Source organism: Lepidochelys olivacea, assembly GCF_965140295.1.
Source record: "Lepidochelys olivacea isolate rLepOli2 genome assembly, chromosome: 8".
NCBI classification, from domain to species: Eukaryota; Metazoa; Chordata; order Testudines; family Cheloniidae; genus Lepidochelys; species Lepidochelys olivacea.
In genome coordinates this window covers 46,261,895-46,287,648 of record NC_140418.1, presented here as the reverse complement: position 1 = coordinate 46,287,648, position 25,754 = coordinate 46,261,895, and the positions used below count along the sequence as shown (strand labels likewise).

At 52.6% G+C, this 25,754-nt stretch overlaps 1 protein-coding gene across 1 annotated transcript; it reads right to left on the bottom strand.

The window, feature by feature from the left end:
- Positions 1-3,104: 3,104 nt before the first annotated feature.
- MYOC (myocilin) lies at positions 3,105-19,929 on the bottom strand (the record flags this gene model as incomplete). The annotated part of the gene is made up of 3 exons (XM_084637499.1): positions 3,105-4,175; positions 6,887-7,015; positions 19,362-19,929. The coding sequence occupies 3 exons, from the start codon at positions 19,927-19,929 to the stop codon at positions 3,391-3,393; spliced, it is 1,482 nt and encodes a 493-aa protein (XP_084493625.1). The 3' UTR covers positions 3,105-3,390.
- Between the last annotated feature and the right edge of the window lie 5,825 nt (positions 19,930-25,754).

The window sequence follows — 25,754 nt, the reverse complement described above, 5'->3', positions numbered from 1 at the left end:
GATGTGTGTGTCTGTCTCTGTCAATGTCTCTTTCTCTCTCCCTCTCCCCCTCTGCTGCAGCAGCTCCCCCCAGCTTGAGCAGGTGAGGTGGTGAAATGGCTGGAGAGAGAGAATCTGACTTCCCTCTCCCTCCCTCCCAGTCTCACAAGGGAAGCGGGGGAGCTAGAATGCAGGGCAGGGAATTCAGGTGTGGGTTGGTTTCTAGATGGTCTGTGCTCTGTCTGAGTAAAGTGTGCATTTGGGTGAGAGGTCCTTAGGCCAAGCCTGGCTCTATTTGCTTCCACTACAGTGCGTCCCTGAAGGGGTAAACGGTAAACCAGAGTCAGATGGAGCTCGGGCAAATGGTGTGCTTATGTTACTGGGGTGTCTTGGGGGGCAGCATAGGTCCTGGGGGCCTAGGGCAGCTGGGCCACAGGGTCTCTCTTCCATGAAGGGGTGTCAGAGAGGCCAAAGAAGAGGCCATGCTGAAGCCTACTCAGACCAAGGGAAGCTTAAAACCACATAAAGGGCAGACAAGTTCTCCCACAATTCCCCAGGACAAATAGCAGCCCACTTAATGCAGCACAAAGACTCATGGGATGTGCCCCAGATGCCCTAGCGCCATGCCCAGGGGAATGTAGCTGCAGTGAGAATGCAGTAACTGGGTATGGCTTTGCAGTGGGGTTGCTCGGGGCTGGGCTGCAGTGAGGCTATGCCCATAGATGCAAAACAAGATTCTGTCAGTCCTGCTCTCAGCCAGAGGCTGTCCAGAAATGCTGGGTTTAGCTCCCATGCTCAAAGAGGTGGTTTGCTCCCGGGTGATGTAGAGAGATGTGTTAACATGCAACTTTCCAATATTTAATGCTGATTTAGACCTTTTTATACTGAAAGGGCTGATGCAAGTTATTTCTTTCCATCCCCTCAAGATAATCAAATACAGATGATCTGAGGCACCATCAGTTAGAGGTTACAGCTAACATATATTCTATTGACTGTAAAAGGTAATCAATTAGATATTTTTAAACCAGCTAATGTTGGTTTCCCAGCTTTTCTGTAATCAGTCAGCTCTCTACTAATGGCTGCAAATCTTTCCATTTCTCTGCCTCCCCTTATTCTACAGTGGCATTTGTTTTTGTAGTCATGGTGATATTTATTCAGTAGATGAAATCCTGGCTCCATTGAAGTCAATGGCAAAGTTCCCCTTGGCTTTAATAATAGTAATACCTAGCTCTTATCTACTGACCTTAATAAAGGTAGTCAATATCATCATTCCCATTTTCCAGATGGGAAACTGAGGCACAGAGCAGGGAAGTGACCCAGCAAAGTCACCCAGCAAGCCTGTGGAAGAGCTTAAATTAGAAACCAGGCCTCTTATTTTAGTGCATAAATGGGAACTGAGCTCCTGAAAATTGAGCCCTGTTTGCTGGGACTGAACTCTCTTGGAAAGGTGGCCTATAGTTTCCTGTAGCCTGGAATTCCCTCCAGCATGTTGCAGTGAAATGAAAAATCTGCAAACAAGAAGCTGCCACTGTGGATTGTTGTGGGGGGAGAGGGTTTATTATCGATTATTATCACAGACTACTTCCACGTAATCATCAGCACATCAGACCTTCACTTTCATCCAGGAGGCTTCAATGCAACCTGCATAGATTAGGCTTTTAAAACAAACAGAAAAACCAAGCCAGCTACAGGATTTATATACTAAATGTGTGTGTTCTTAAAAACAGCTGTATGCTTAGCCATACCTGATCTAATGCCATGCCTATCCCAAAGGGTGTCTAAGGTACAGTGTAATCAGTGGAGTTGTCTGGATTGAAAGCTAGAAACAGCAAGAACAGTTAGATGATGCTTCTCATTCTGAGTTAATAACCATAGTCTGGGATAAATAGAGATCTGTTCTATTGCTCACTGGAGTCAATGGGAGACTTTCCATTGACTTCAGTGGGTTTGAGATCATGCCCTAAATTCTAGGATCCCGTTGTTCATGAACAACAACCCTCCTTACATTTATTTTGCTATAATGTCTAATGACTTAACAGAATTGTGTTAAACAAGTCTTGCTTCATTTTTGTCTTTAATGGAAGGGGAGCTGAAGCGGCCATGTTTCTTGCAGGTAGGGGGCTAGTTCGGCCGGAGCCCTGCATGCTCAATGACTATTGTGTAACTGTGTGAGACGTTGAACAGACTCAAAGCCCCTAGAGCAGACCAGCCCTATGCTTAAGTGAGGTGTGGATCATTGGACCTCACCTCTCTGCAGCTTGGGCCCATCTTTGACTCCTGCTTTAGCTACTGGTCAATTGCAGCTGCAGAGAGGCTGCTTACGCTGCAGAGATACCAAGCTGGGTGAGTTCCGGTCTTCTCCCACGTTCTCTGCTCATGATAATCTGTAGAGGTGGCTGGTTGGCTCCCAAGGGAAGCGTGGTCCTGATGACGCATGCACTGTGCTTAGGAGGAGAGAGGCTGGCAATTAAAGGGTTTATACACAGCAGCTGAAAGCTCTCTTGCAGGGCGCCCACTACCCGGGATTTCTAGTAATTTTTAACTCCTGCAGCACATTTCTGAGACACCCCTGCCTCTGCCAAGTCAACCCACTAAGGACCCAATCTGAAGCCCAGTGAAGTCAGCTGGAGTCTTTTCATTGGCTTATTTGGGTGTTGGAGCTAGGTCTTTAGGCCTTGATGTTCTCCTACTGAATCTGGGCATGATACAACTTTGCACAATCTCCTCCTGTCAATGCTGCCTTGGCTAATGCCCGGTGTTGACTGCTCAGCACATTCCCCTTGTCTCAGCTGATGCTGGGCAGGAATATGGTTTGCTGATAGTCACTGGGTTTTTATTAGCCATTCTGTGAAGGTGGTACCCAGCCACCTCCCTCCCCTAAAATATTATCTGCCTCTTGCTGTGAACAGTTTGGTCTGCTTGGCTGGAATCTGTGTCTTTTAGCCAAGGGTGCAGGCAAATTTAGTCATTCTAGATCTATCCCTGTGCAGTTGGCCCACACATTCCAAATGTTGCATAACCCTTAACAACTTGTTTCGTTTTTTTTTTCCTATATTGTCCAAATTAATCCCATGTGTAATTCAGAGAGAGGCAAGGGGAGCGACAACAGGGCTGTAACACCTATTGCATGTATGTTCCCAAGTGGCACAAGGTTATTCCCACTCTATTGTTATTTAAGCCCCACCAGTGCTCTCAGAATAGGAACCTCTGATCTAGGGCCAAGCCTGGAGTCTTTGCCCAGCTCAGTGAGCACTCTGCCTGAGTAAGGGGCTCAGGGCTGAGTCCAAGGAAAGCTCAGGAAGAATAGGAAGAGTGAGTGTATGAGATTGACAGCTGGCTAGACTTGCCCCTAACCCACGAGCAGCTAGTTAGCAATGAGCGTGGCGTGTCCTCCTCCCGCCCTGAGGCTCCTCATAGCCTGGAGAGTCTGATGTCATAGGTGACCATGTTGAAATTGTCCCAAGCGAAGAGCTTTCTCTCTGTGGGGTTGTAGTCCACCATGCTGCTGTACCCATAGCGGTTCTCGAAGTGGATGCTCAGTGGCTCGCTGGTGCTGGTGGCTGTATGGTAGGAAAAGTTGACCGTGGCATCTGGGGCTGAGTAGCTACTGATGGTGTACAAGGTGCCACAGATCATAAAGGAGTTGGCCACAGCTTGTTTGCGGATGTTGGTTTTCCAAGTCTGCTCAACCTCCAGGGTCTCTGGATCCAATTTGGAGAGGATGATGGCCCCTTTGGCCTTGTCTGTGCTGTATGTCACCCACAGCCCCATCTCATCGACAGCTAGGTCAATGTCTGTGTACCCCCCCCAGGAATAGGGGAATTGGCCATGGTAGCCAGCACTGGGGATGTCCTTTTGGACTGTGATCGTTTCTGTCTTCAGGTCGTACTTGGCCACCATTCTGGACTTGCGCCGCTGGAAGTACAGGGATCCCCTGTATACGATGGCTCCGGTGCTCTCCATGGACCAGGGCAGGATGTGGACCTTGGAGGGATAGCCCTTCATGAACTGATCAGAGTCATCGTATTCAAAGACCTGGCGGATGTCAGTGCCAATGGCATCAACTCTCCAAGTGGTCTCGGGGGTGTAGGGGGGAACAGGCTCTGGATCCCTCATCCACACCCCATACTTGCCAGCGATAGTCTCAGCCCTGCGGAAGGTCACGGGTTCCCCCACCCAGACCAGCTGTCCGCACCCTGCTCAAGGAAGAAAAAAGGGGGGGGGGCAAAGGGTTGAGAAAAAGACCTTCAGTTATTTTCTGTCTGTCACCAGTGGCAGATTTCCTACCGAAAGGCTAAAATCCATGAAAACCACACTCATACTGCATTAACCCAGCAATAACTAGCAGGAAAGATCATTTACTGGATTCTAAGTAAGTAAATAATTCCATGAAGCTGATGGAGGAGATCCCCCCCCCCTCAATTTACCAACAGCAGCCTTCCAGCACTCGTCAACACACCAGCATTGCTTAGGCCAGTGGTTCCCAAACTTGTTCCGCCGCTTGTGCAGGGAAAGCCCCTGGAGGGCCGGGCCGGTTTGTTTACCTGCCACGTCCGCAGGTGCAGCCGATTACGGCTCCCACTGGCCGCGGTTCGCTGCTCCAGGCCAATGGGAGCTGCTGGAAGCTGTGGCCAGTACGTCCCTTGGCCCGCGCCGCTTCCAACAGCTCCCATTGGCCTGGAGCAGCGAACCGCGGCCACTGGGAGCCGCGATCGGCTGCACCTGCGGACGCGGCAGGTAAACCGGCCCGGCCCGCCAGGAGCTTTCCCTGCACAAGCAATGGAACAAGTTTCGGAACCACTGGCCTAGGCTATGTTCCTCCGGGTAGTGCAGGCAGACAGAAAAAAGAGGAGAGGACAAGGAGAAAAAAGAGCTGAGGAAAAGGAAGAGAAGAAGAAGGAATGATCACTCTGTGAAGAGAGAAGGAAAGAAAGGAGGTGAATAGTTTGGAAGGGGATTTCACAGCACAGACTTTTTTGCCCTGGTGATATTTAAAGGTTTTCATAATGTGGTTAAGATGAAAAAAGAGATGAATGTCTTGGTCTTTCAAGTGGGACCTCAGCTTTTTTAATAGACCCACTTGGGGATGACCCATTTCAGGTAGGATGAGGGAGAATCCGTAATATGAACTCTGATCTGATGAGGCCGCTGCAGAGAGTGTCAGCTGCTAAATCCTAGTTTTAGAAATGGCTCCTGATGTCCAGCCAGTGGAAGTCAGAAGCCAAGGGTAGGAATGTCCTGGGGCCCTGCTCTATTTCTGGAAGGCAGAGGCTGGGTTGCAGGGCGTAGATGGACAACGTATAAAGCACCGGCACGGAGGAAAACAGTTACAGGAAACCAGCCCAGAAAACGTAGGAGTCTTTGGCCACAATGAACTAAGTCAATGAGAAGCAAGTTCAGAGGGTGTTTTAACAATTCTCCTGTCCACCATCTGCTACCACCCTTCCGTAGCTGGACTTCACTGGGGTGTTCCTTTCGATGGCCAAAGAGGTGGTTTACAAGCAGCAGGAGGCCTTCCCTCTTCCCCTGTCATACTCTGTCTAACAGCACCAGGCACAGGTTGGTGAACTGGGGCTGGGAATGGACCCCAGGCCTCCAGTGTTCCAATGCAGAGCGCTTAGCTACAAGCCACCCAACCAGCACCATCCCTTCCATTGCTCTACCTCTGGGATTAAGAAACAGGTCAGTGACCCCCTTCCAGCAATGGTGCTGACATAGCTGTGGACAGTGCCCGCCCCGTCTTGGTGGAGGTCCATTGTGGTGTGACACCAAAGCTGAAGCCAGGGCTTGTTTCCATTGCACATGGGCCATAAGGGCATTTTCGGTATCGCCAACCCAGCGGATTCCAAAATCCTGAGTCTGACCCTCCATAATCATGAGATTATGGTTTTAAATAACATTTGTGGCTGCTTCCTCTTTGCCTGTGGGTTTCTGGGCCTTTTGCAGGCTCTCACTTCACCTTTTCAAGCCTTTCTCCACTGCCATGCAATTTACTTGTATTTAAAGTAAAGCTGAGCTGCTCGTGCAATCCCACGCCTACAGGAGCTGGGGCTTTTGGGAAAATGCCAAAGTGTGTGAGAAATCACAAGAGGTGGCAGCACAGCAGGGATGGGCTAATCAAAGAAAAGTGATTCGAGCTCACAGTCTGTTGCTTAACCAGAAGGAAACATGGCATGGCACCCCTGATGACCTCATTTTAAGAGCAGCCTCCTGATTCTATTAGCTCTTAGAGCTAGGGGGAAATCCCCATATGTTCTGTACTAAGCTTTATTACTTAGAGATGGGCCTGACCCCCAGGTTACGAGTGGCCCTGAATTGCAGAGTGGTGGGCATGCAGACCTGGCTCTGAATTTTGTATTTGGAGTCCTCTCGGGTGTAGTTGTTTGGGGGCTGCCTAAGGAAATAGTCAGTGAGTGCCTGAGAAAGTTGGCCAAAAGAGACTGTCGTTTCCAGAGGACAAGTTCAGCCCTGCTCCCTTCTCTGCCGTGGGGGCAGACCTGCGGCTAGCCAGATTCCAGCCTGTGCTCATGGTCTGGAGGTGCGCACAGTCAGTCTGGCTGCTGGAGCAGGGGTTTGAACTCCATTCTTGGGTCTGGCACCAGGTGGCAATACCCTTGCCTGGATGGCTTGGGGTTCGGCAAAGGTCAGGATGGACAGGCTGGCCAGGGCAAGGTGGGGAAGTGGGGCGAGAGAAGGAGGCATAGTAAGAAGCACTGATGAAATAGAACCAAATAAAGGAGGTGAGAGGCAGAGAAGATTCCACAGCTAGGCTCTTCCCCTGGTGCTGGGAGTGAAGGTGATGGGGGGCGGGGGCAGAAGAAAAGTATCTGTTGCGATGGTGCTAGAAGGATGAGGCCTAGCTCTATGAACCCGCAAGGAAGGAAAGGCATCAAGGTGATCTTTGTACCGGTGGCCGTGTCCCCAGTGGCAGGGTGGCTGGGGGAGGGGTGCTCCTCGAAGTCACTGGAAGCGGGCACCTCCGTCAGCTCAGATTTCAGCTCCTGATAGTCAAAACTCTCCAGATCCCACTTGGAAACTGCAGGGAGGGATGGGAATAGACACGGTGAGGGTGGTGACAGGAACAGGGTGAGGATGTGGCTTGGCAGAGTGTAGAAGGGTGTGTACACGCTCCTGGGCATGGCCGGACATGCCCTTTCAGCTGGGCACAAGCACAGTTGCACAAATGATCACGCGCACTCTCTTTCACATGCACTCAGCAATCCACTAGCCCTGCCATTAGCATGGCAAGGTAGGCAGGTCAGCACGTTTCTGCCTTATGTCCTGGGAGCTAGGGAGCAGGCTTTCTTTGAATCCAAGCACTGCTCCCCCTCTGCCCCCCACGTAGCAACGCCAACACTGGATGCTAATGTTAGAACCCCATAATAGGTGGGGGAGGAGGGAGAAATCTGTCCCCATAAAGGTCTCCTCGTCCAGCCCAACCCATGCTTGGCTGGCCAAAATGGCCTCTCCCCATCACTCCAAGACCTGCCCTGTCCTGGGATAATAAGCAGTTATTATTTAGTTGTATTATCCTAGCATCTAAGAGCGTCAATCGCACCCCAAGGCCGCATGTGTGATAACAGCTGTACATTATTTATTTGGTGTATTACGATAGCACCTAGGAGTGCCAGTTGTTGACCAGCATCCCACTGCGCTAGGTGCTGTACATTGTGTATTACAGTAGAGCGCCTGTCCCGGACCAGGCCACTAACTCTATTCTCCTACGGCTTGGTGGTATATGTGCCCACGCCTTGTGCTCCGTAATGTTTCCCTGTGGGTCTGTCACACCGTGCCCAGCCCTTTGCAAACACTATTCTTTACCCACCTTCAGTGCAGGCTAGGGAAGCCACTCTGTTGGTCTGCAAACACCATTTGCCTTTGCAGTGAAAGTTCTGCTTGCAGCCAAGATGGTGTGTTTACTGCAGGTGTGTCTGGCTTTGTGGATGCTTGTTACGGTTTTACCCTGCTGCTGAGGTCTAGATGCAGTGTCCTTCAAAATCCTTACCGGCTACTGGCAGGAGTATCGGATAGCTCCCCTATTTCTGCTCGCTGGTAGAGAATGATCATGCAGTGGCTTCAAAAAAGCCTGAAGCCTTTGCTTCTGTGTAAAACAAACATTTAACTCTCTTCAGATTCCCGCTTAATGTCAGCGGGCACTGGGGCACGGCAGTGGGAAGGGCGGGTCTTTCCTTCCTTCGGAAAGTCATTTTCAGGACAAGGTCAAGGCTCGTTAACCGCATAAATCCAACTCACTGTACACCACCAGCAGTGTCCTCGGTTTCTCTTTCATTCTGTCCACTGAGCCTGTGTGCTCCATTTGTGAGACAAGGCAGCGCATTGGAGCTAACTGGTGTCTTGCTGGCCAGGGGACTCAAGGCAGACTCAGCAAGGAAGGGCAGTAGGGAAAGGAGCAGGGCTGTACAGCTGTAGCAAAATCTAGTACCTTGGGGTTCCTCTTACAGGGTCCCAGAGGAACGTGATTCTAATCGTAAGCATGTTGCAGTGACCCTTGTTCCCCCCTGGATGAATGTTATAGTTGGGGATTGTTCCTGCTTTGAGCAGGGGGTTGGCCTAGATGACCTCCTGAGGTCCCTTCCAACCCTGATATTCTATGATTCTATATCATATTATCTTTAATACAGGTAACACTGGGAGCCTATCAACTTGGATAATGTCTCCCGCATTACATGGAGAATTCCAGCTGACAGGTCAGGTCCAGCTATTTATTACACATCATAAACTGTTTTAACTAAGCCATGCTGGAAATCCAAGGGGCAGAGAAAGCCATGGCAAACCACCACGGGCTACTCGGCCTTTTGAACCAATCGCTTCAGCTCGCACTGCCAGGGCCTGCTCAGCATACAATGAGATTTCAAACAGAGATCTGACAAGTTGCAGGGGTGGATTTTAAAACTCCCACTGGAGCAGAGTTAGGCCATCGCTGAGAGCTTTTAGCATCAGATGTCGGGCCAGCGCTTTGGGATGAAAGGAGCTATTCAGTGTAAATGCAAGACGCCATAGTTATGAGTCTGACAGTCATGACTTCTCACAATTCACTGTTTAATTCTAATGCTTGGCAAAGTGTTGTTGTGACTGGGGTTCTAGTGGGGGCCAGCTATGGTCACTCAATTAGGGTGAACTGCGAAGAATGGGGCAGACAATCCCCATCAAGCTGGTGGATATTCCAGTACTTAGATTTACCAAGCCAGCATAAAACAGCTTCTTTATTACCTTACTGGTTACTCAGAAGTCCAAACAACACAGTTCCCTTAAAGTGATCCAGCTTCAGGCCTCCATCCAGGTACCCACGTCAAATATGATGAACATTTCTGTAAATCTTATTTCATCATATAAAAGAAAAGGTTCTACCAATCCCAAAGGATCGGACATATTACCTCCCAGGTTAATGAATGTTTCAGATCTTACCCAAACACACGCTACAGCCAATACTTATTAACTAAACTAAAATTTATTAAAAAACAAAAGAGAGCGAGAATGGTTAAAAGATTATACATTGAGGTTTAGATTGATAGCAGAGATGGTGAGCTTTGTAGTTGCAAAGAGTTCCTTTTTAGAAGTCAGTTCATAGGTTATAGTCCAATGTCCAAATATCATATTCAGGGCGTACCAGCATAACTGGGACCTCAGTCTTGCATCTCAAACTTCCCCAGATGAAGCTTAAGCAGATTGGAGATGACAGAATCAGGACCCAAGGATCTTTTATACAATTTCATGCCCTCTTTGACAAGTTGGGAGTTCCTCCAGGAACAAAAGATAATTAGAATGACTTTGAAGGAGGTCCATCACTGTAGCTTTAGAATTAACATAAGGCAATTTGCTTGTTCTTCCACCATTCACAGTACATTTCAAAGAGAGATGAATACCGAGATATCCTGTGTTCACAATTTATTTAAATACTAGGATGTTCTTTTGATCTCGGAACTATCAGAATACAGCATAGGGACTGTTGATTACATTGTGGATCCTCCGCATATATATGTAAATACACAAAAGTTATCTCCCCATATATCTTTTGAGGGTTATTTATTTTGCAGGATGTTTAACCCTTTCTGGCCATGCATCACAGTTGTACTTTCAGCTTCCCTTGAAGGGAAAATCACACACTTACAACTAACTCATTTCTGCATAGTTCACCCTCCTGCTTTATGCCTGGCATTGTTTTAGGGCTGGAAAACCTCCCTAGGGGCTCATTAGCAGTAGCTGACTCCAGCCGCAGGTATTTCAGAATTGGCCCTGGGACAAATTGACCGACACCTGTTTTCCAGAAAATGAACCCAGATTTGCAGCAGGGAGAGGAAATACACTTGCCCTGTAGTTTTAAAAGCAATCATTCCACAGGCTCTCTACAAAGTACAGCCAAAGAGCCTGGATTTTTCATTCTTTTGGCCACGTGAGCCCCAAGTAGGCAGGGTACATAAGCATGTGCCTAACTTTAAGCATGTGAGTAATCCATTGAGATCAATGAGACTATCTGTGTGTTTGAAATTAGGCCTGTACTTAAGTGACTTGTGGCCATGGAGAATAATTTTACACGGGGGTATTAGAGAGGGGCCTATACATCACCAAAGTGTTTGCGTGCGCGGGTGCTGACTAAACATAGATCTCCATTTCACAGCTGGTTCCTCCCTATAAATGAGTCAAACTCAATTCTGCAGGCCCTAAAAAGACCCACTGAACAGAGAGCTGTTTTCAGGGGCTGGCTCAGGTTTGCCAATCCTTTTGGCCAGCAAAATATTGGCATTTCCCTCTTGACCACAGTGCCTCCTACAGTGTTGGAAGAGAACTGCCCGCTAACTGGAGCCACCCAAAGGTTTAGTCTGACAAGTGGCGGTGGTGTTATGGGTCAGGGGCCCATCTTTGCTGATTCCTCCTCGGGCCACAGGTCAACCCATTCAGCCCTGAGCTATGATGGCACAGGAGTAAATGGATATCTCGCCAGCACCAGTGTGAAAAGCTGAACAGAGCCCACTTAGCAGCAGGGTTCCATCTCAGTGCTGAGTGAAAATCCTGCCCCGCCTACAGAAGGAGCAGGGGGTCTCCTCTACCCCCACCACCACCACCACAGGGTTTAGCTGGGCTTTGTGGACACTGAGTGGACTCCGATTCTCAGTATCCTGTGTCCATCGTTACCAGAGACCTGCACCATTGCTCTCCATTGTGGGAGGAGCCCATCTTTCTGGCTCTCTGTCCCCCTCTAGTGGCTGGACTACACAGGGATTTATGAATCAGCTACTAGCCTTGAGCTAACAGAGCTGGGGCTTTAGCTCAGCTAGTCAAGGGTTGTGCTTTGCAACTCCTGAGGCCCCCTGGGTTCAATCTCCACTCTCAATTACCTGCCCTCGTCCTGAGAGTTGGGGAGGCATGCAGGCACAGCCCCAGAACAACAGAAGAGGATGCAAGGTGCCTAACTGCTAGCCCAGCAAGGCCAATGTGTGTTTGGTTTTCAGACGGTGCAGGGACAGTTAAGAGGGGATAAAGTGGAAATAAAGTTTTTTTTATTTTGCTGCTGTTAGCAGGCCCTTGCGGCCCTTTAGGAAGCTCAGATCAGTTACAGCCTGGCTGCCTGACAGCCCAGGCCAAGGGAATTCTGGGGCTTGTAGTTCTCAGAGGAAGTATGGGATGCTAGGCAACAGCAAGACCTGCTGGGAAATTGGATGAGGCTATAAAAGAGCTTTTTTCTGCTCAGGCAGTGTTGGGAGTTTGAGAGTGGGGATAACTGTTGGATGTGGTTGGTGTTTTGGGCAAGAAGTTCCCTGATAGGGGTCAGTAGGGGCTGTGTGGCCAGTCCGGGAAGGGGATGAGTTGGAAAATGAGTGGAAAGGGCCAGAGAAAGAAGGCCTAGAGCAGCGGTTCTCAAAGTGTGGGTTGGGACCCCAAAGTGGGTTGGGACCCTGTTTTAAGGGGATCATCAGGGCTGGTGTTAGACTCGCCGGGGCCTAGGACTGAAGCCAAGTCCGAGCCCCCTACCCAGGGTGGAAGCTGAAGCCAGACGGATTCAGCCCTGGGCAGCTGGGTTCAGGTTCCAGCCCCACCTGCCCAGGGCTACAGACCTCAAGCTTTGCCCCCTCCCCCGCAGGGCGGTGGGGCTTGGGCTTCGGCCCCGCTGCCTGGGGTAGGAGGGCTGAGGCTTCAATCCCCCTTCCTGGGGTCATGGAGTAATTTTTGTTGTCAGAAGGGGGTCGTGGTGCAATGAAGTTTGAGAAACCCTGGTCTAGAGGATGGGGGCTCCGAAGAGGGAGGAGTGAAAGCAAGCGAAGGAAAGAGCATGAGCTAGAGAAGTGGGGTGGGTTTGAGGCCTAATATGTTTAACTGATCTTAAGTGGGGGAGGTCCCATGTAGGGGCTTCCAAAGAGGGGGAGAGGAAGCCCCCCCTTTGCTCTCCTGTATTGAGGTGGGAAGCCAGGGCAGACCCTTGGGGAGGACAAAGGCGCAAGACTCTTCTCCAGGAAAGGGCCCAGGAAGTCAAAAGAGCTGCCTGGGTGTGCTGTGGAAAGGGAGATGGCGACTGTCCTCCGAGGGCAATGGAAGCAGAGCCACGCCAGAGAGGTAAGCCAGACTCCTGCACACCTAACTAATGTCCTGGGCTAAAGTCACCCTGGTGTGCAGGTTTCACCCCTCTGAGCCCATGGGAGCTGTCACTCAGGAGGAGAGTGCCTCCTCTGGGCGGGCAGGTGGTATTGCACCAGGCGCTCAGTGTGAAAGCAAGGCAGGGCGAGCAGCCTCCTGTTGTGCCTGGTGCCAGAAGCGCTCGAAACAGTGCAGGGCATGTGGTTTGATAAGAGAGCAGGGGCGTTGCAGACACCAGTCTGCATTAGGGGTGCAGGAGTGCAGCCCTCTACCATGGCAGTGGGTAGGGCTTCATCATACTTTGCCTCCTGGTATGTGTGGAGTTCTCTGCCTTCGAGGGCCATGCTAGCTCAGGGGCTCCCTAAATCCACTTGAGACGCCTTTTGGGCTGAGTTATTGGGGTGATATATATGCAAACAGCAGTGACAGCTGGCTAGAAAGGTATGGGCACTGAACCTCAGCCGGGTCCGTGGGAGAGGAAGAGGGGTGTCCTATCCTGGGGCGTGTCTAAGCCACGAGAGGAAACAGGTGGCCGACTTCTTGGAGTAAAGGAGTTTCCCAGGGATTCGCTGTCTCCTTCCCCTGCCTCACTCTCAGTACAGTCAAGTCACTGACTGGAATGACTCCATGGGCCAGAAGGGCTGTGAGGGGCTGCTGTCAGGTCACATGACTCAGTACAGTGCTAAGGGGTGTCCAGGCTGGTACATCCACCCCTGCCGCCCCCCCCCCCCCGGACGTGATCGCTCTGGAGCGTGGTTGCACTTCCTTGTGCCATGCTGAGAGGTTAATGGAGCCTGACGGACCCACAGCCACCCAGCCCTGCAGCCAGTCTCCTTCCCAGAATGAATTAACTCCATTGGCCAGAACAGAGATGCTAAGAAACCCTCAGCACTTTGCTCTGTTCCGATCAGGGGCCGGAACAGATTTTAAGTGCCCCTCTCCCCAAAGCTGGGGGGGAGGGGGGGAGGCTGGGATTCAAGGGTTCTGTTCAGGCCTGGTTGTAAGGGAAACCCTTAGAACATGGCCCCAGAGAGAGGTGTAGCAGGACAATGGGCCAGTCGAGTGTCAGAACACTTTAATCACTGGACAGGGCAGCATGGTCTTCTTTCTCGCTGGGTGTTTTCTACTTTGCAACCAGGGATCCATCTACTAAGCATTCAGGGCTGCTCTTGACTATCCCCTCTTGGCTCAGCCAAGTTCTAAGCTAGAAATGGCTGCAGGGAGAAATGTATGTTGTGGTGTAACTTCATTTAAAGGTGCCTATGGCTTATGGGTGGGTGTTCGACATCTCAGGAGCCCTGAGATGAGGCAGCAATTCTGTATTTGCCCAGCAGAGCTGAAGATGAGACACTTTACAATAGTTCCTGTGATGGCAGAGTGGTGGATTGGTGCCTTGGGTGACACTTCTGGGGGCATCGCTGGATGTGGGGAAATAGAGGGAGCTGGACCATGAGCTGGTGTAAATCAACCAAGCTCCTTCCATCTATCCCAGCTGAGGGGATAACCCCCTGCATTTTCCTAGCCACAAAACAACATGTGTGTTTCTCTGCCTTGGAGACTCTCTTATTCAGATTAAGGAAACAAGCAAGATCTCCAGAGGAGACGGAGAGCACACATCAGTCTGCTCAGTAACACTCTGCCGCTGAACAGAAACACAAAATGGCAGCTGCCCCTCCTCAACATTTAGAGGTGTAGCACACATTTAAAAACATTTGGGTCTATAGCTGTATTCCGAGTGCCGTACTGATTTGTGTTCAGGTTCCGGTCAAATCTTCAGAAGTGGCCACTGAGTTTGTGTTGGCCTTTGTCTGTGTGGGAGCCCTGTGTGTCCCTTGTCAGGAAGGGCAGCGTGCGGCAGCTCCTCATCTGTGGTTGACCCGTTAGAGTGCCTAATGTCTGGGCATTATGTCACGGAGTGGAAAGTGTGGCTGAGCAGGACTGGGCATCTCAGATACCTGCAGTGGGACAGGTGCAGCAGAATCTGAGTCTGCAGAGTGACAGGACTCGCTCTCGGGGTGATTTCTTTCAGCCCTTTTGGGCAGAGGCTGCAAAGCAGCCCTAAGGGCCTGCTTGGGAATATCCCTGTATGGGGGAGGGCACAGCTGCTGTGGCTGGCTATGTGCATCCCTCCTACAGGATCCTCTGGTGTGGGAGGCATGTCAGGGGCTGGGGTGGGGTGTCTGTGGATGGCATGGCTGAGGCTTTCCCATAGGCACTGACCCCGTGGGTGCTCCAGGCTCAAGCACCCACTTGAAAAAAAAATAGGTAGTGCTCAGCACCTGCACGGCTGCATTAATTTTCTGTGCGCCCCAATGCCTGGACTGTGGCCCCGCCCCTGGCCCCGCCCCCTGCTCCACCTGTGCTCTGCCCCAAGCCCTTGTCCTCGCTCAGCCTCTTTCCATTCCGAGGCTCCACCCACACTGAGCTGCTCCGCCCTGAGGCCCGCCCCCCGCTTAGCATCTTTGCCTCAAGGCCCCACCCTCCCTCCACCCTGAGGCCCTGCCCCCACTTAGCTTCTTCCTCCCTGAGGCCTAGGGTGACCAGGTGTCCAGTTTTCAACTGGAACACCCAGTCGAAAGTCAGGTCAGCAGTGCTGTGGCACTAAGGCAGGCTAGTCCCTAGTCCCTGCGCCCTGGAAGTAGCGAGCAGGTTCGGCTCCTAGGCAGGAGAGCCACAGTGCTCTGCATGCTGCCCCCGCCCCGAGCACCGGCTCTGCACTCCCATTGGCTGGAAACCAGAGCCCCCTCCCACACCCTGAACCCTTCATCCCCGGCTGCACCCTAGAGCCCTCACTCACTCCTGCACTCCAACCCCCTGCCTCAACCCGCAGCCCCCTCCTGCATTCTGAATCCCTCATCCCCACCCCCCAGCCTGGAGCCCCCTCCTGCACCCCTCATTTCTGGCCTCACCCCAGAGCCCACACCCCCATTTAGAGCCCTCACCCTCTCCCGCACCCCGGCCCCAGCCCAGTGAAAGGGAGGGAGATGAGCCACCAAGGGAGGCGGAATGTAGTGAGTGGGCGTGGGGCTTCTGGGAAGGGGTGAGGCAGGGGTGGGACCTTGGGGCAGGGGCAGGACTAGGGTGTTTGGTGTTGTGCCAGTAGAAAGTTGGAAACCCTACTGAGGCCCTGCCCACCACTCGCACGGGCAGGGAGGAGGCGGAGAGGCACACCCACCAGCAAAAACCAGCTAGTCCTCTCCATGCTCTGGCACCGGCTCAACACCCTGAGCCCAGCCCAGAGGATCCTGGCCAGGCTCCAGAGGATGGCTCTGGAGTTCTTCTGGCTGGGGCTGCACTGAGTCTCTGCAGGGGTCCTGAGTCTTCCCCTGAAGGAGGGAGGACAGGGCCTGGTTTGCTTGCGCAGCCAGGTCCATGTCTTCCGCCTCCAGGCCCTGCAGAGGCTCCTTTATGGTGCAGGCAGTCTGGCATGGAGCATGTTGGCACACGCCTTCCTCTGCCGCCTCCAAGGGCTCCGATATGACCGGCAGCTCTTTTTTCTCCATCCGAGAGGTCTTCCGCGAGACCTCTCCGAGCTGCCGGTCTTCTACCATGACCTCCTCCGGACCTGGACGCTTTCTTCGGCCACCAGATCCTTTGTGGCCACCGAGGGGGCGGACCTCCTCACGGAGCCCCTGCTACACAACCTCGATCTATGTGTGCAGGTGGCGGAGTCTCCCTCGGTGTGTTGGAGGTTGGTCCTGGCAGAAACCACCAGAGTCGGAGACCTCCTGGACTACGACGGGGGGACTGGGTGGAGCACTGCGTGCTCGGACGATGCATGGGACTTTCCACCCTTCCGACCCCTAGGCGCGTACTCCAGGAGGTGAAGGCCACCTTGTCACCTGATTCTCTCGTTTTCCTGCGGCAAACCCTGCAAGAGGGCACTCCCCGCCCACCCCTCACCCCTGGCCCTCCGGACATTTTTCTTGGGCCCCTGTTCTGCAAGCCCCCGAGGCCTCCCCATTTCCACACTCCAAGCCGGCTGCATACCCTGCAGCCAGTCCGGTTTCGAACTGCGCCCAGAAACCATCTGTACACGCTCGTGCTCCACAAAGTACACTTCCTCACCCTCGCATCCCGCCCCGACACCAAATGGCAGGACTATCTTCCACCTAAAGAGGGTGAGGAACCCCGGTGGGCCAGCCTTTATTCCACCTTGGTCCCACAGCCCTCCAGGGACATCGGTTGGCAGCTCCTTCATGGAGCCGTGAGCCCGGGTGTGCATGTGGTGCGGTTCACCCCTTTACCCGAGGCCTGCCCCTTTTGCGGCGTGAGGGAGAACTTGGCGCATGCCTATCTCGAATGCGCCAGGTTGCAGCCCCTATTCTGGCTCCTCCAGAATCTCTTGTTGAGGTTCTGGCTGCACTTCTCCCCACACTTGTTCCTCTTTGCACACCCTATCTGTGGCCCCACGAATTCACGAGACCTCCTCGTCAACCTCCTCTTGGCCGTGGCCAAAGTTTCCATCTATAATACCAGGAGGAGGATGTTGGATGAGGGGGTGCTCTGCGACTGCGGGGCCTATTTCCGTTCCTCCCTAGTCTCACGCATCCGGGCAGAGTTTCCACTGGGCAGCATCCACTGGCTCCCTTGACAGCTTTGAGGAGCAGTGGGCGCTGTCCAGAGTTCTCTGCTCGGTGTCCCCATCCGGTATCTGTTTTTTGAACCTCTGACCTTCACTCCAACCCCGGTTTTTCAGTAGTTGTCCCCCACATTTACTTGGTCCCTGGGTCCAGTGGTCCCTCCTGATAGGCTGGGGGAGGGGCCTTTAGAAGTGGGTGGGTTTATGCCCACCCACCTCCCAGGTTTCCAATAAGACCAGCAAAAACAAAAATCAGCACCTGTGGGCTTTCCTATGCCCCAGTTATCATCAGGAGACACAACCCATGGGAGAGTTGCTACAGCTGGGATGCAAGTTAAGGCCCCTGTAGGGCTGCTCCGACCTGCACTGCAGTTCCAGCACTTCCCCTTTTGGGGGTATCTGGAAACTGGGAAGTCACTGCCCCCATCCCAAGACTCCATGGGCAGTGGGTGAAGCTTCCCCTGCCGGAGGCTACCTCCCCATCCCTCCTCTTCCGCTTGCAGCCACACCCACACTCTGCCCTCCCCTGCTCGGTCCCCTCCCTGCTCGCCATGTGCATCCCTCCTTTCCTCCTTCCCCCCTCCTCCCCACTCGGCCCCCCCAGCACTGCTCGCCATATGCATCCCTCCTCACCTCCCCCCACCTCCCCACTTGAGCAGCGGCAGGAGGGGAAGTGGGGGGGTGGGGAGAGGAGGACACAGCAAGCAGCAGTGAGCGGGCTGAACAGGGAGGGGGCCAAGTGGAGAGGAGAGGAGGAACCGGCGGCGGGCGGGGACCTCTGGAGAAGGGGGTGGAGTGGTGGAGAGGAGCAGCCAGGCAGCAGCGGGCAAAGAACACTGAGCTTTTATATGCACCATGCAGGTTCCTGGGCGGCTGAGGAGGCGGTATCTGCTACTCAGTGTCCAGGTTCATCAGTAATTTCCCTGGGGAGTCCAAGGGACCCGGGAAGCTGAGTAGCAGATACCACCTTCTCAGCCGCCTGGGGAAACTGCATGGCACATAATAAATAAGAAAAAACTTCCAGCAGAAGCCCATTCCCAGCAGGGAGGGAAAATAAGCAGGGCCACCACAGCCCAGGTGTCCGGCAGCAGGGTGGTGCGGCGATGGCTGTGCCAGGGGAGGCTTAGCCTCCCCTGGCCTATATACCCACCACCCATGCAAGGCTCCGCATGTTCACAGGAAGGAATCGGGGTCTCACTGAGGTTGCAATGTTCTTCTCTGCCCTGCAGCAGGGTTTCTCTGTTAAATGCCCAAGACACTTGCACATAGGGTGTCTGTCCCATAGCTCCCATCTCAGGTAAGAATTGTAGCCTGCTGGCTCCCAGCTCCATTAATCCCATGTGTCCCAGACTGCTTAGCACAAGAATGGGTCCTCTCCTGCTGGTGGAAGGGGAAAGGAATTGGAAGGGCAATGGTGAACTAAGTACATTGGGGAGATAGAGATGGGGGAGAAAGCAACACTACAGCTTAGGATATAGTCCCCAGGGCAGGGACAGACAGACGGACACCTGCACAAAGGCACAGCAGAGGGAATGCCAAAGAAAGGTGTTTCTGGATGTCTGTCTGTTGGAGCCAGCTTGTTGGGGTGCTTGGCTGCAGCCGAGGGACTGTGCGTGCATACTGTAACCCTTCCCCTTCTCTGCAGCATGAGATGGGCTCTGGCCACTAAGTTCAGATCTGGGTCTGAACTCCCTCAAAATGTGGGGGCGTCTGGGCCTATCTCTAACTAGAGCCTCAGCCCTCTTGCGGAGGTGGCCCCCTGGAGTCTCTTGCTGTTGATTGTTGCTGCTGGAGCAGCTGGAAGCTCCAAAGGGGCTCACAACCCCGTTGGGTTAGTTTCATGCAGCGTGACGACCCCTGCCCCAGAGAGTCTACCGTCCCAGTGGAGGAGACAAAGAATGGGAAATAGATTAAGTGATGTGCCAGAAAGTCTTGTGGCAGAGCTGGTAATTGATGCCAGGTCTCCTGGCTCCCAGTCCAGAGCATTAACCATCATCCTTTCCCTTCCAGACAATGGTCTAAGGACAGGAATCTAGGCAAGGGAGACTTATTTCCCACACCCCAACTGTACGCTCCAAGGGACAGTCACACACATCCAGGTGCAGACTTTGTATGGGCATCCTTTGCTGCAAAGGAGACAGCAAGGCCATGTGGGTGAACCAGGAGTAAGGGAAACTCAGTGTGAGACTGGGTAAGTTCCCATGAATCTTACCTTCTTGGGAGCCTTGCTGGGAGTCCTGGGCGGGTGTCTCGCTGACCTGGTGATGTTGGCTGGTCCTCAGCTGAGCTATCTCCTGGGTGCTGCTCTCCAGCCTCCTTTCCAGCTCAGCTTTTTCCTGCTCCAGTCGCCTCTTCTCCTCTTCCAGGAAGGACTTCTCCTGCCCAAGGGTACTGTAGGCAGCCTCCAGCCTGCTGACTTGAGACTCCTGCTGAGCTCTTTCCATCCTCAGCCTGTCCAGCTCTCTCTGGAGCTCCACGGTGGAAGCAGAGGAGCCCCCTGCACCCAGCGCCACGTGCAGCTGGGTCACCAAGTTCTCCAGGAGGCTCAGCCTGGCCTTGGCTGACTCCAGCTCCGAGCGCTGTGCGTTGCTCTCCCTCTGGAGTTCCCACATGGCTGACGTTGCCTGGCCCGGTTCTGGACAGCTGGCCTCATTCGGGCTGGGGACTATGAAAGAGTAGATGCATCTGCTGTTCCTGTCGTTGGCCCTCCTGAGGTGGGCTGTGCTCCTCAGAGCCGCCCGGGCCAGGCCCACTGACAGCAACAGCCAAACCACGAGCATCTTTGTTATGGATGCTGCCCCTGTCGGCACTGCACACAGTACCCGTCAGTAGGAGAGCAGAGCTGCTTCCTGCGCTGCTGGCTACAGAGTGAGGGACGCCCACCAGCTCACCAGAGCTTCATTTATACAGCTGGGACTCGGGGCGGGCGGGGGGAGAGGGTTGCTGTGCCAGAGCCATGGAATAACAGGAACCTTCCAGAGCTGGCTTTAGAATTTCTTAAAGGAACAGCATCTCTGATCCCTACCTTCCCTCCTGCTCGCGGCCGGACTCTCAGCAAACAGCGCAGTCATGTTCAGACTCAAGCCAAGGGTTCCACCCGGGGCTGGGGTCTCTGGGTGTAAATCAGGAGTTGCTCTGCTGAATGCAATGGGGTGACACTGCTGTAAAATCAGCGCGAGTGAGAGGGGAATGGAGCACTAGGGTTTTCTTTTCCAACAATAACCTGTCACGCTTGCCAGCCCAGAGAATCAGTGTATTTAGGGATGTGGGGGATACAGCTCCCGTGGAGGGAAGCGGGAGGGATTCACACTAGACTGCTGTCTGTAAGAGAGAATGGGCTGATGGGCTGGCAGGCAGAGAGCTGGATCAGGCAGGCAGTTGCTGTCTGAGTTGGGTTAAACCTCCGAGTTCTGCACGTATAAGGCCTGTGTTTAAAAAACCCTGTGTAAGGGGAGGTAGCTAGCTAGCCACCTCAGTACATACCCAGGGTCCCGGGTGGGCTTGTGCAGCCCACGCTGAAGTTCATGCTGCTGCGGCTTCACTGCTATTGGTCTCCATGCTAGCTAGATCAAAGTTAGCTCAGGTATGGGTCTCTGTGCTGCAGTCACACCCCCTGACTGTGGTGAAGACCTACCCCAAGAGACAGAGGCGGGGAGAAATGTAGCTTCTTTTTTCCCTTAGCAGCTCTAGGAGTGTAAAATCTGCCCTGGTCCTGCTGGAGGGTTCATTGGAGGACTCGAGTGGGTTAGGACGTTTCCGAACCCTTTGCTGAAGGGATGGGCTTGTTCAGTCTTGACCAGCACCAGCCTTTCTCCGGTCCAGGGCAGGGTGTGCGGAGCTCAGCATATTTTTTAACAAGGCAATTTGGTTTTTTAACCGCTCATGTCAGGGTTCCTTCCCCTCTCTGAACTCTGGGGTACAGATGTGGGGACCCGCATGAAAGACCCCCTATGCTTATCTCTACCAGCTTAGGTCAAAAACGTCCCCAAGGCACAAATTCTTCCTTGTCCTTGGACGGTACTGCTGCCATCACCGAGTTAGACAAAGATTTAGGAAAAGCACCACTTGGAGTTCCTGTTTCTCCAAAATATCCCCCCAAACCCCTTCACCCCCTTTCCTGGGGAGGCTTCAGAGTAAACAAGGTGAGCACAGACCAGACCCTGGGGTTTTTAGGACACTAAAAACCCCAATCAGATTCTTAAAAACAGAATTTTTATTATAAAGAAAAAAAAGTAAAAGAAACACCTCTGTAAAATCAGGATGGAAGATAAGGCCAGTGGATGTTTGCAGGGCTCCCCTGTTTCCCAAGTGAGTATTAGAAAGAAGCACCTCCAAGTAAAAATGCACACCGAAGCATAGCGATGGAATAATGATACCTCACTCATCTATGGTGCTTTTCATCAGCAGATCTCAACATACTTTATGAAGGTTGGTTTCATTATCCCAGTTTTACAGATGGGGAAACTGAGGCACAGAGTGGGAAAGTGACTTGCCCAAGGTCATCCAACCAGGCTAGTGGTAATGCAGGGAATGGAAACCAGGGAGGTGAAAAATCCACACCCCTGAGTGATATAGTTCCAATCCAGTGCTTTGTCCACTAGGCCACAGACTAGAGACTAGATTTGTTTGCGGGAAACGTGGACGCAATCAACACAAAGGTGTCCAGCCATAGGTCTGCAGTGTTGTACATGAATTATAGACTCATAGACTTTAGGGTCATGAGGAACCATCATGATCATCGAGTCTGACCTCCTACACATTGCAGGGCACAGAACTCATCCACTCCTGTAATAGATACTCCTGGGGGGAATTCTGTGTCACTGCACATGCGCAGAATTTGTCCCCCGCAGATTTTTTGCTTCCTTGCAGCAAAATGACTTTCTGATGGGGAAGCAAAGGGAAGCCACAAGAGTTATCATGTGACCCTCTCCAGCAGTATGTTTCAGTGGCCCAGGGCAGCTGGCAGAGAGGCAAATCACTGTGGGGCATGAGGTGGGACTAGGGAAGAATCAGCTGGTGGCTCCTATCCTGCGCCAGGCTCAGCTGCTAGTCCCAGCTGGGATGGAGAGGACAGGACTTCCTCTTCCCCTGTGCAGCATCCAGAGCCAGGTCAGATCCACCCCCAGATTTCTCCCCTGGCTGCAGGAAGCTCTGAAAACTCTCCCCACCCCCTTCCTGCACCCATTGCTCTTCAGCTGCAGAGGGAGGGATCCCTGTACAGGGAGCTGTTCCCTCATTCACCCAACCGCCGTGCATCCAGATCCCCTCATATCCAGACCCTCCTGCCGAGCCTCACCTCCCCCACTTACAACCCCCCCATGACCCCCACTCCTCCTGCACCTGGACCACCCAGACAAGCCACCAGCATCCAGATCTCCACCCCACCAAGCCCCAACCACCTTCACCTGGACCCCCCCACAGAGTCCCATTACTGTTGCACCCAGAACCCCCCAACAAACCCCTGTGCATCAAGATCCCCCCTGCACCCAGATCCCCCACTGAGTTGCCCACACCCAGATTGCCCCACACAAAACCCTTTCAACCCACACCTGGATCCTCCCACACTAAACCCCTCCACACTTGGATCTTGCCTTGCTGAGCCTGCCTGCCCACACCTGGTGCACCTGGCATGGAGGGGCAGGGCCCTGGGGTGGTTCTGGGGCAGGTCCAGTCCTTGCACTGTGTCAGGGTTAGGTGCAGCCTCACAGCTGATTCTGTGTCCCTGGGGCGGGATCTGCACTGTGATCTCCTACCTCTGTGCAGCCAGTGGCCTGTGCTCCCCAATGCCTTGCTGGAGCCTTCACATTTATTTGACAAATAAAATTTGCAGAATTTTAAAATAGTGTGTGCAGAATTTTTATTTATTTATTTATTTAGGTGCAGAATTTTTAATTTTTTGGTGCAGATTGCCCTCAGGAGTAAATAGACCCCTAACCTCTGGCTGAAGTTACTGAAGTCCTCAAATCATGGTTTAAAGACTTCAAGTTACAGAGAATCCACCATTTACTCTAGTTTAAATCTGCAAGTGACCTGTGCCCCATGCTGCAGAGGAAGTGAAAAACCCCCAGGGTCTCTGCCAATCTGACCTATGGGAAAATTCCTTCCTGACTCCAAATCTGGCGATCAGTTAGACCCTAAGCACATGGGCAAGACCCACCGGCCAGACACCTGGGAAGGAATTCTCTGTAGTAACTCAAAGCCTGTCTCATGTAGTGTCCCGTCTCCAGCAGTTGGGGATTTTTGCTATTGGCAGTCGCCAAAGGGCCATTAAATGCAACCATATTGCAAAGGTGTGTTGCTTTGTATGCAAATTGCAAATATATAGGTACCCCCATATAAAAGCATATAGTTGAAGAAGAAAGCAGTGAGGCAGAAACAGAGCTCTTTGCTGGGTCACAGTACACTTTCACAGCCAAGGGGTTGTGTACAAAAAATTGGTTTGATACTGGAAATAAATAAACACAGAGTGACTCTCCAAATAGATACTGGAGTTAAGGGCAATGTAAGCCCAGCAGGTGTGTGTGCAAGATGATTGACATCGCATCATTGTCTGGGAGATCATAGTGTGGCGGATTAGTCGCCCACAGACCCGGAGGGGGAGGAGCCCCTTATTGAACCCTGGTGGGCGGAGCCACGCCACACTCAACCCTCCTGCTGGCAGTTAGTGGGTGGGACCGGAAGTACAAAAGGCGGGCCGGAGATCTCAGTTTGGAGGTAGCCGCCAGAGAAGCCAGATAGCTGCTGCGAGCTCCTGAGCTGGGAGGCTGCTGCAGACCCCAAGGGTGCTGAGGGCTGACCAGGGCCATTTACAGACCTGAGCATGGAGGAGCTGCAGGTGCTGACAGAGGCCTTCTTCCCTGATGACCCTCTGCAGAGCCAGGTATGTCTGGAGGGGGAGTTGGGAAGTGCCCCAGGGGTAGCTGACCCCAATCTGGCTGCAATGCTGCCAGCAAGTGAGGCAGCGTGCCGCGGTCAGGATCCCCACTGACCCAGTGGCAGACCGCTCTGCCATTGCTAGGGCCTTGGGCCAGGACGCAGTGGAGTGGGTAAGCCAGTGTCTTCCCTGCCACGCCAGTGGAGTGGGTGTCTGTCTCCCCCTCTCTTAGGCAAGAAGCTGGTGCTTGTCGGCCCTCTGCCAGAGCTAGGAGGCCCGACTGTTTGCCGCTCAGCATGAGTGCAGGCCTGAGACAGAGACTCTTTGCTGCCCCAACCAGGGGCTCAGCTCTGTAACTGTGTTTGTTGTTCGGCCCTGATCACAGGCCCGAGCTGACGTCTCCCATCGCCCCGCTGATTCCCCACATCAGGCGACCTCCAGAGACGTAGTGGGGCAGATTGCTGCCCACAGACCCAGAGGGGGAGGAGCCACTCCCTCCAACAGACTACAGAAATGTAGTCTACTTATGAGGAAAAGCCAGGCAAGTAGGTGTGGGTGAGACAGCTTGACTGAGTACAGGATGGGCATCCTTGTACACAGGAGAGTTTAGTGGCCAGGGATCTGGGTTCAACTCTCAGATTAGCCAGCCCTCCAGAGTGACTGCGGTCAAGTCACTTACATGGTCTTGTGCCTCACTGCCCAGTTAAATCAAACTCTAAGTTCTCAAGCAGAATTTCTCTTACTTTGTCTAGTTGTACATTTCATCTATTATTGATGGAAATATTTTTCATTGGTTTGTGTGTGCCTGGGGAAATCAACACTCACTGGTTAAAAATATGCTCTTTCCAAGCTCTCGTATGGCCCAAATATCGAAAACCTTCCATTCTTGTTCTTTACGGTATTGGAGCAACGTTCCTGTTGGGGATACTGGGCATGGCCACTAGGTAACTTGAGGGGATGGAAGACCACGAGTGTCGATGAAGCCCCCTCGCACTAGGCCCAAGTGTCCTTGGCCCCCTCCCCCGCCTGAAGGCACTCACAGCAGTTATGCTGAGGATCTGCAACAATATGTTGCAGAGTCAGACTGCCTGAAACTAAACAAGGCCAAACAGGGCAGATATGGAAGAACAATGCTGAATAAATCAGCTTTATGTATGGTTTAACAGATGGTGGAGAGAACTAGCTGGTAACTGGATTGACTGGCTATATGGATACTTAGAGCAGCTTGCTATTGGATAAGTATGCTGAAGAAAGGATGTATAAAAGCCTGTGTAACTTCCTACTCTGTGTGCAGGATTTGAGATTTTGTTCTCCCTGTACCTTGTTTGCAGCTGCAAATAAACTTTTCTGCTTCTCCACCCCGTTGTGATTATTGGGTGACGCAGACCGGGTAACGACCCCCCACTATTGTTCACCTCTGGCACTGGGTGCCAGCAACATTCCTATGGGGATTTATTAAGACTAGCTCCCTCCAAATTTGCTGTGACTGGAGACATGTAGAGGTGTTCTCTCTGCCTGAGGGCAAGTCTATACTTAAAACATGGCCTTGGTGCAGCAGCACTGATGCAGCTGTAGTGCTTTAATGAAGACACTCTAAGCCGACGGGAGAGAGCTCTCTGGTCAGCGTAGTTAATCCACCTCCCCGAGAGGCAGTACCTGTGTTGATGGGAGAAGCTCTCCCGCTGACATAGTGCTGTCTACACAGGGGGTTAGGTTGGTGTAACCACGTTG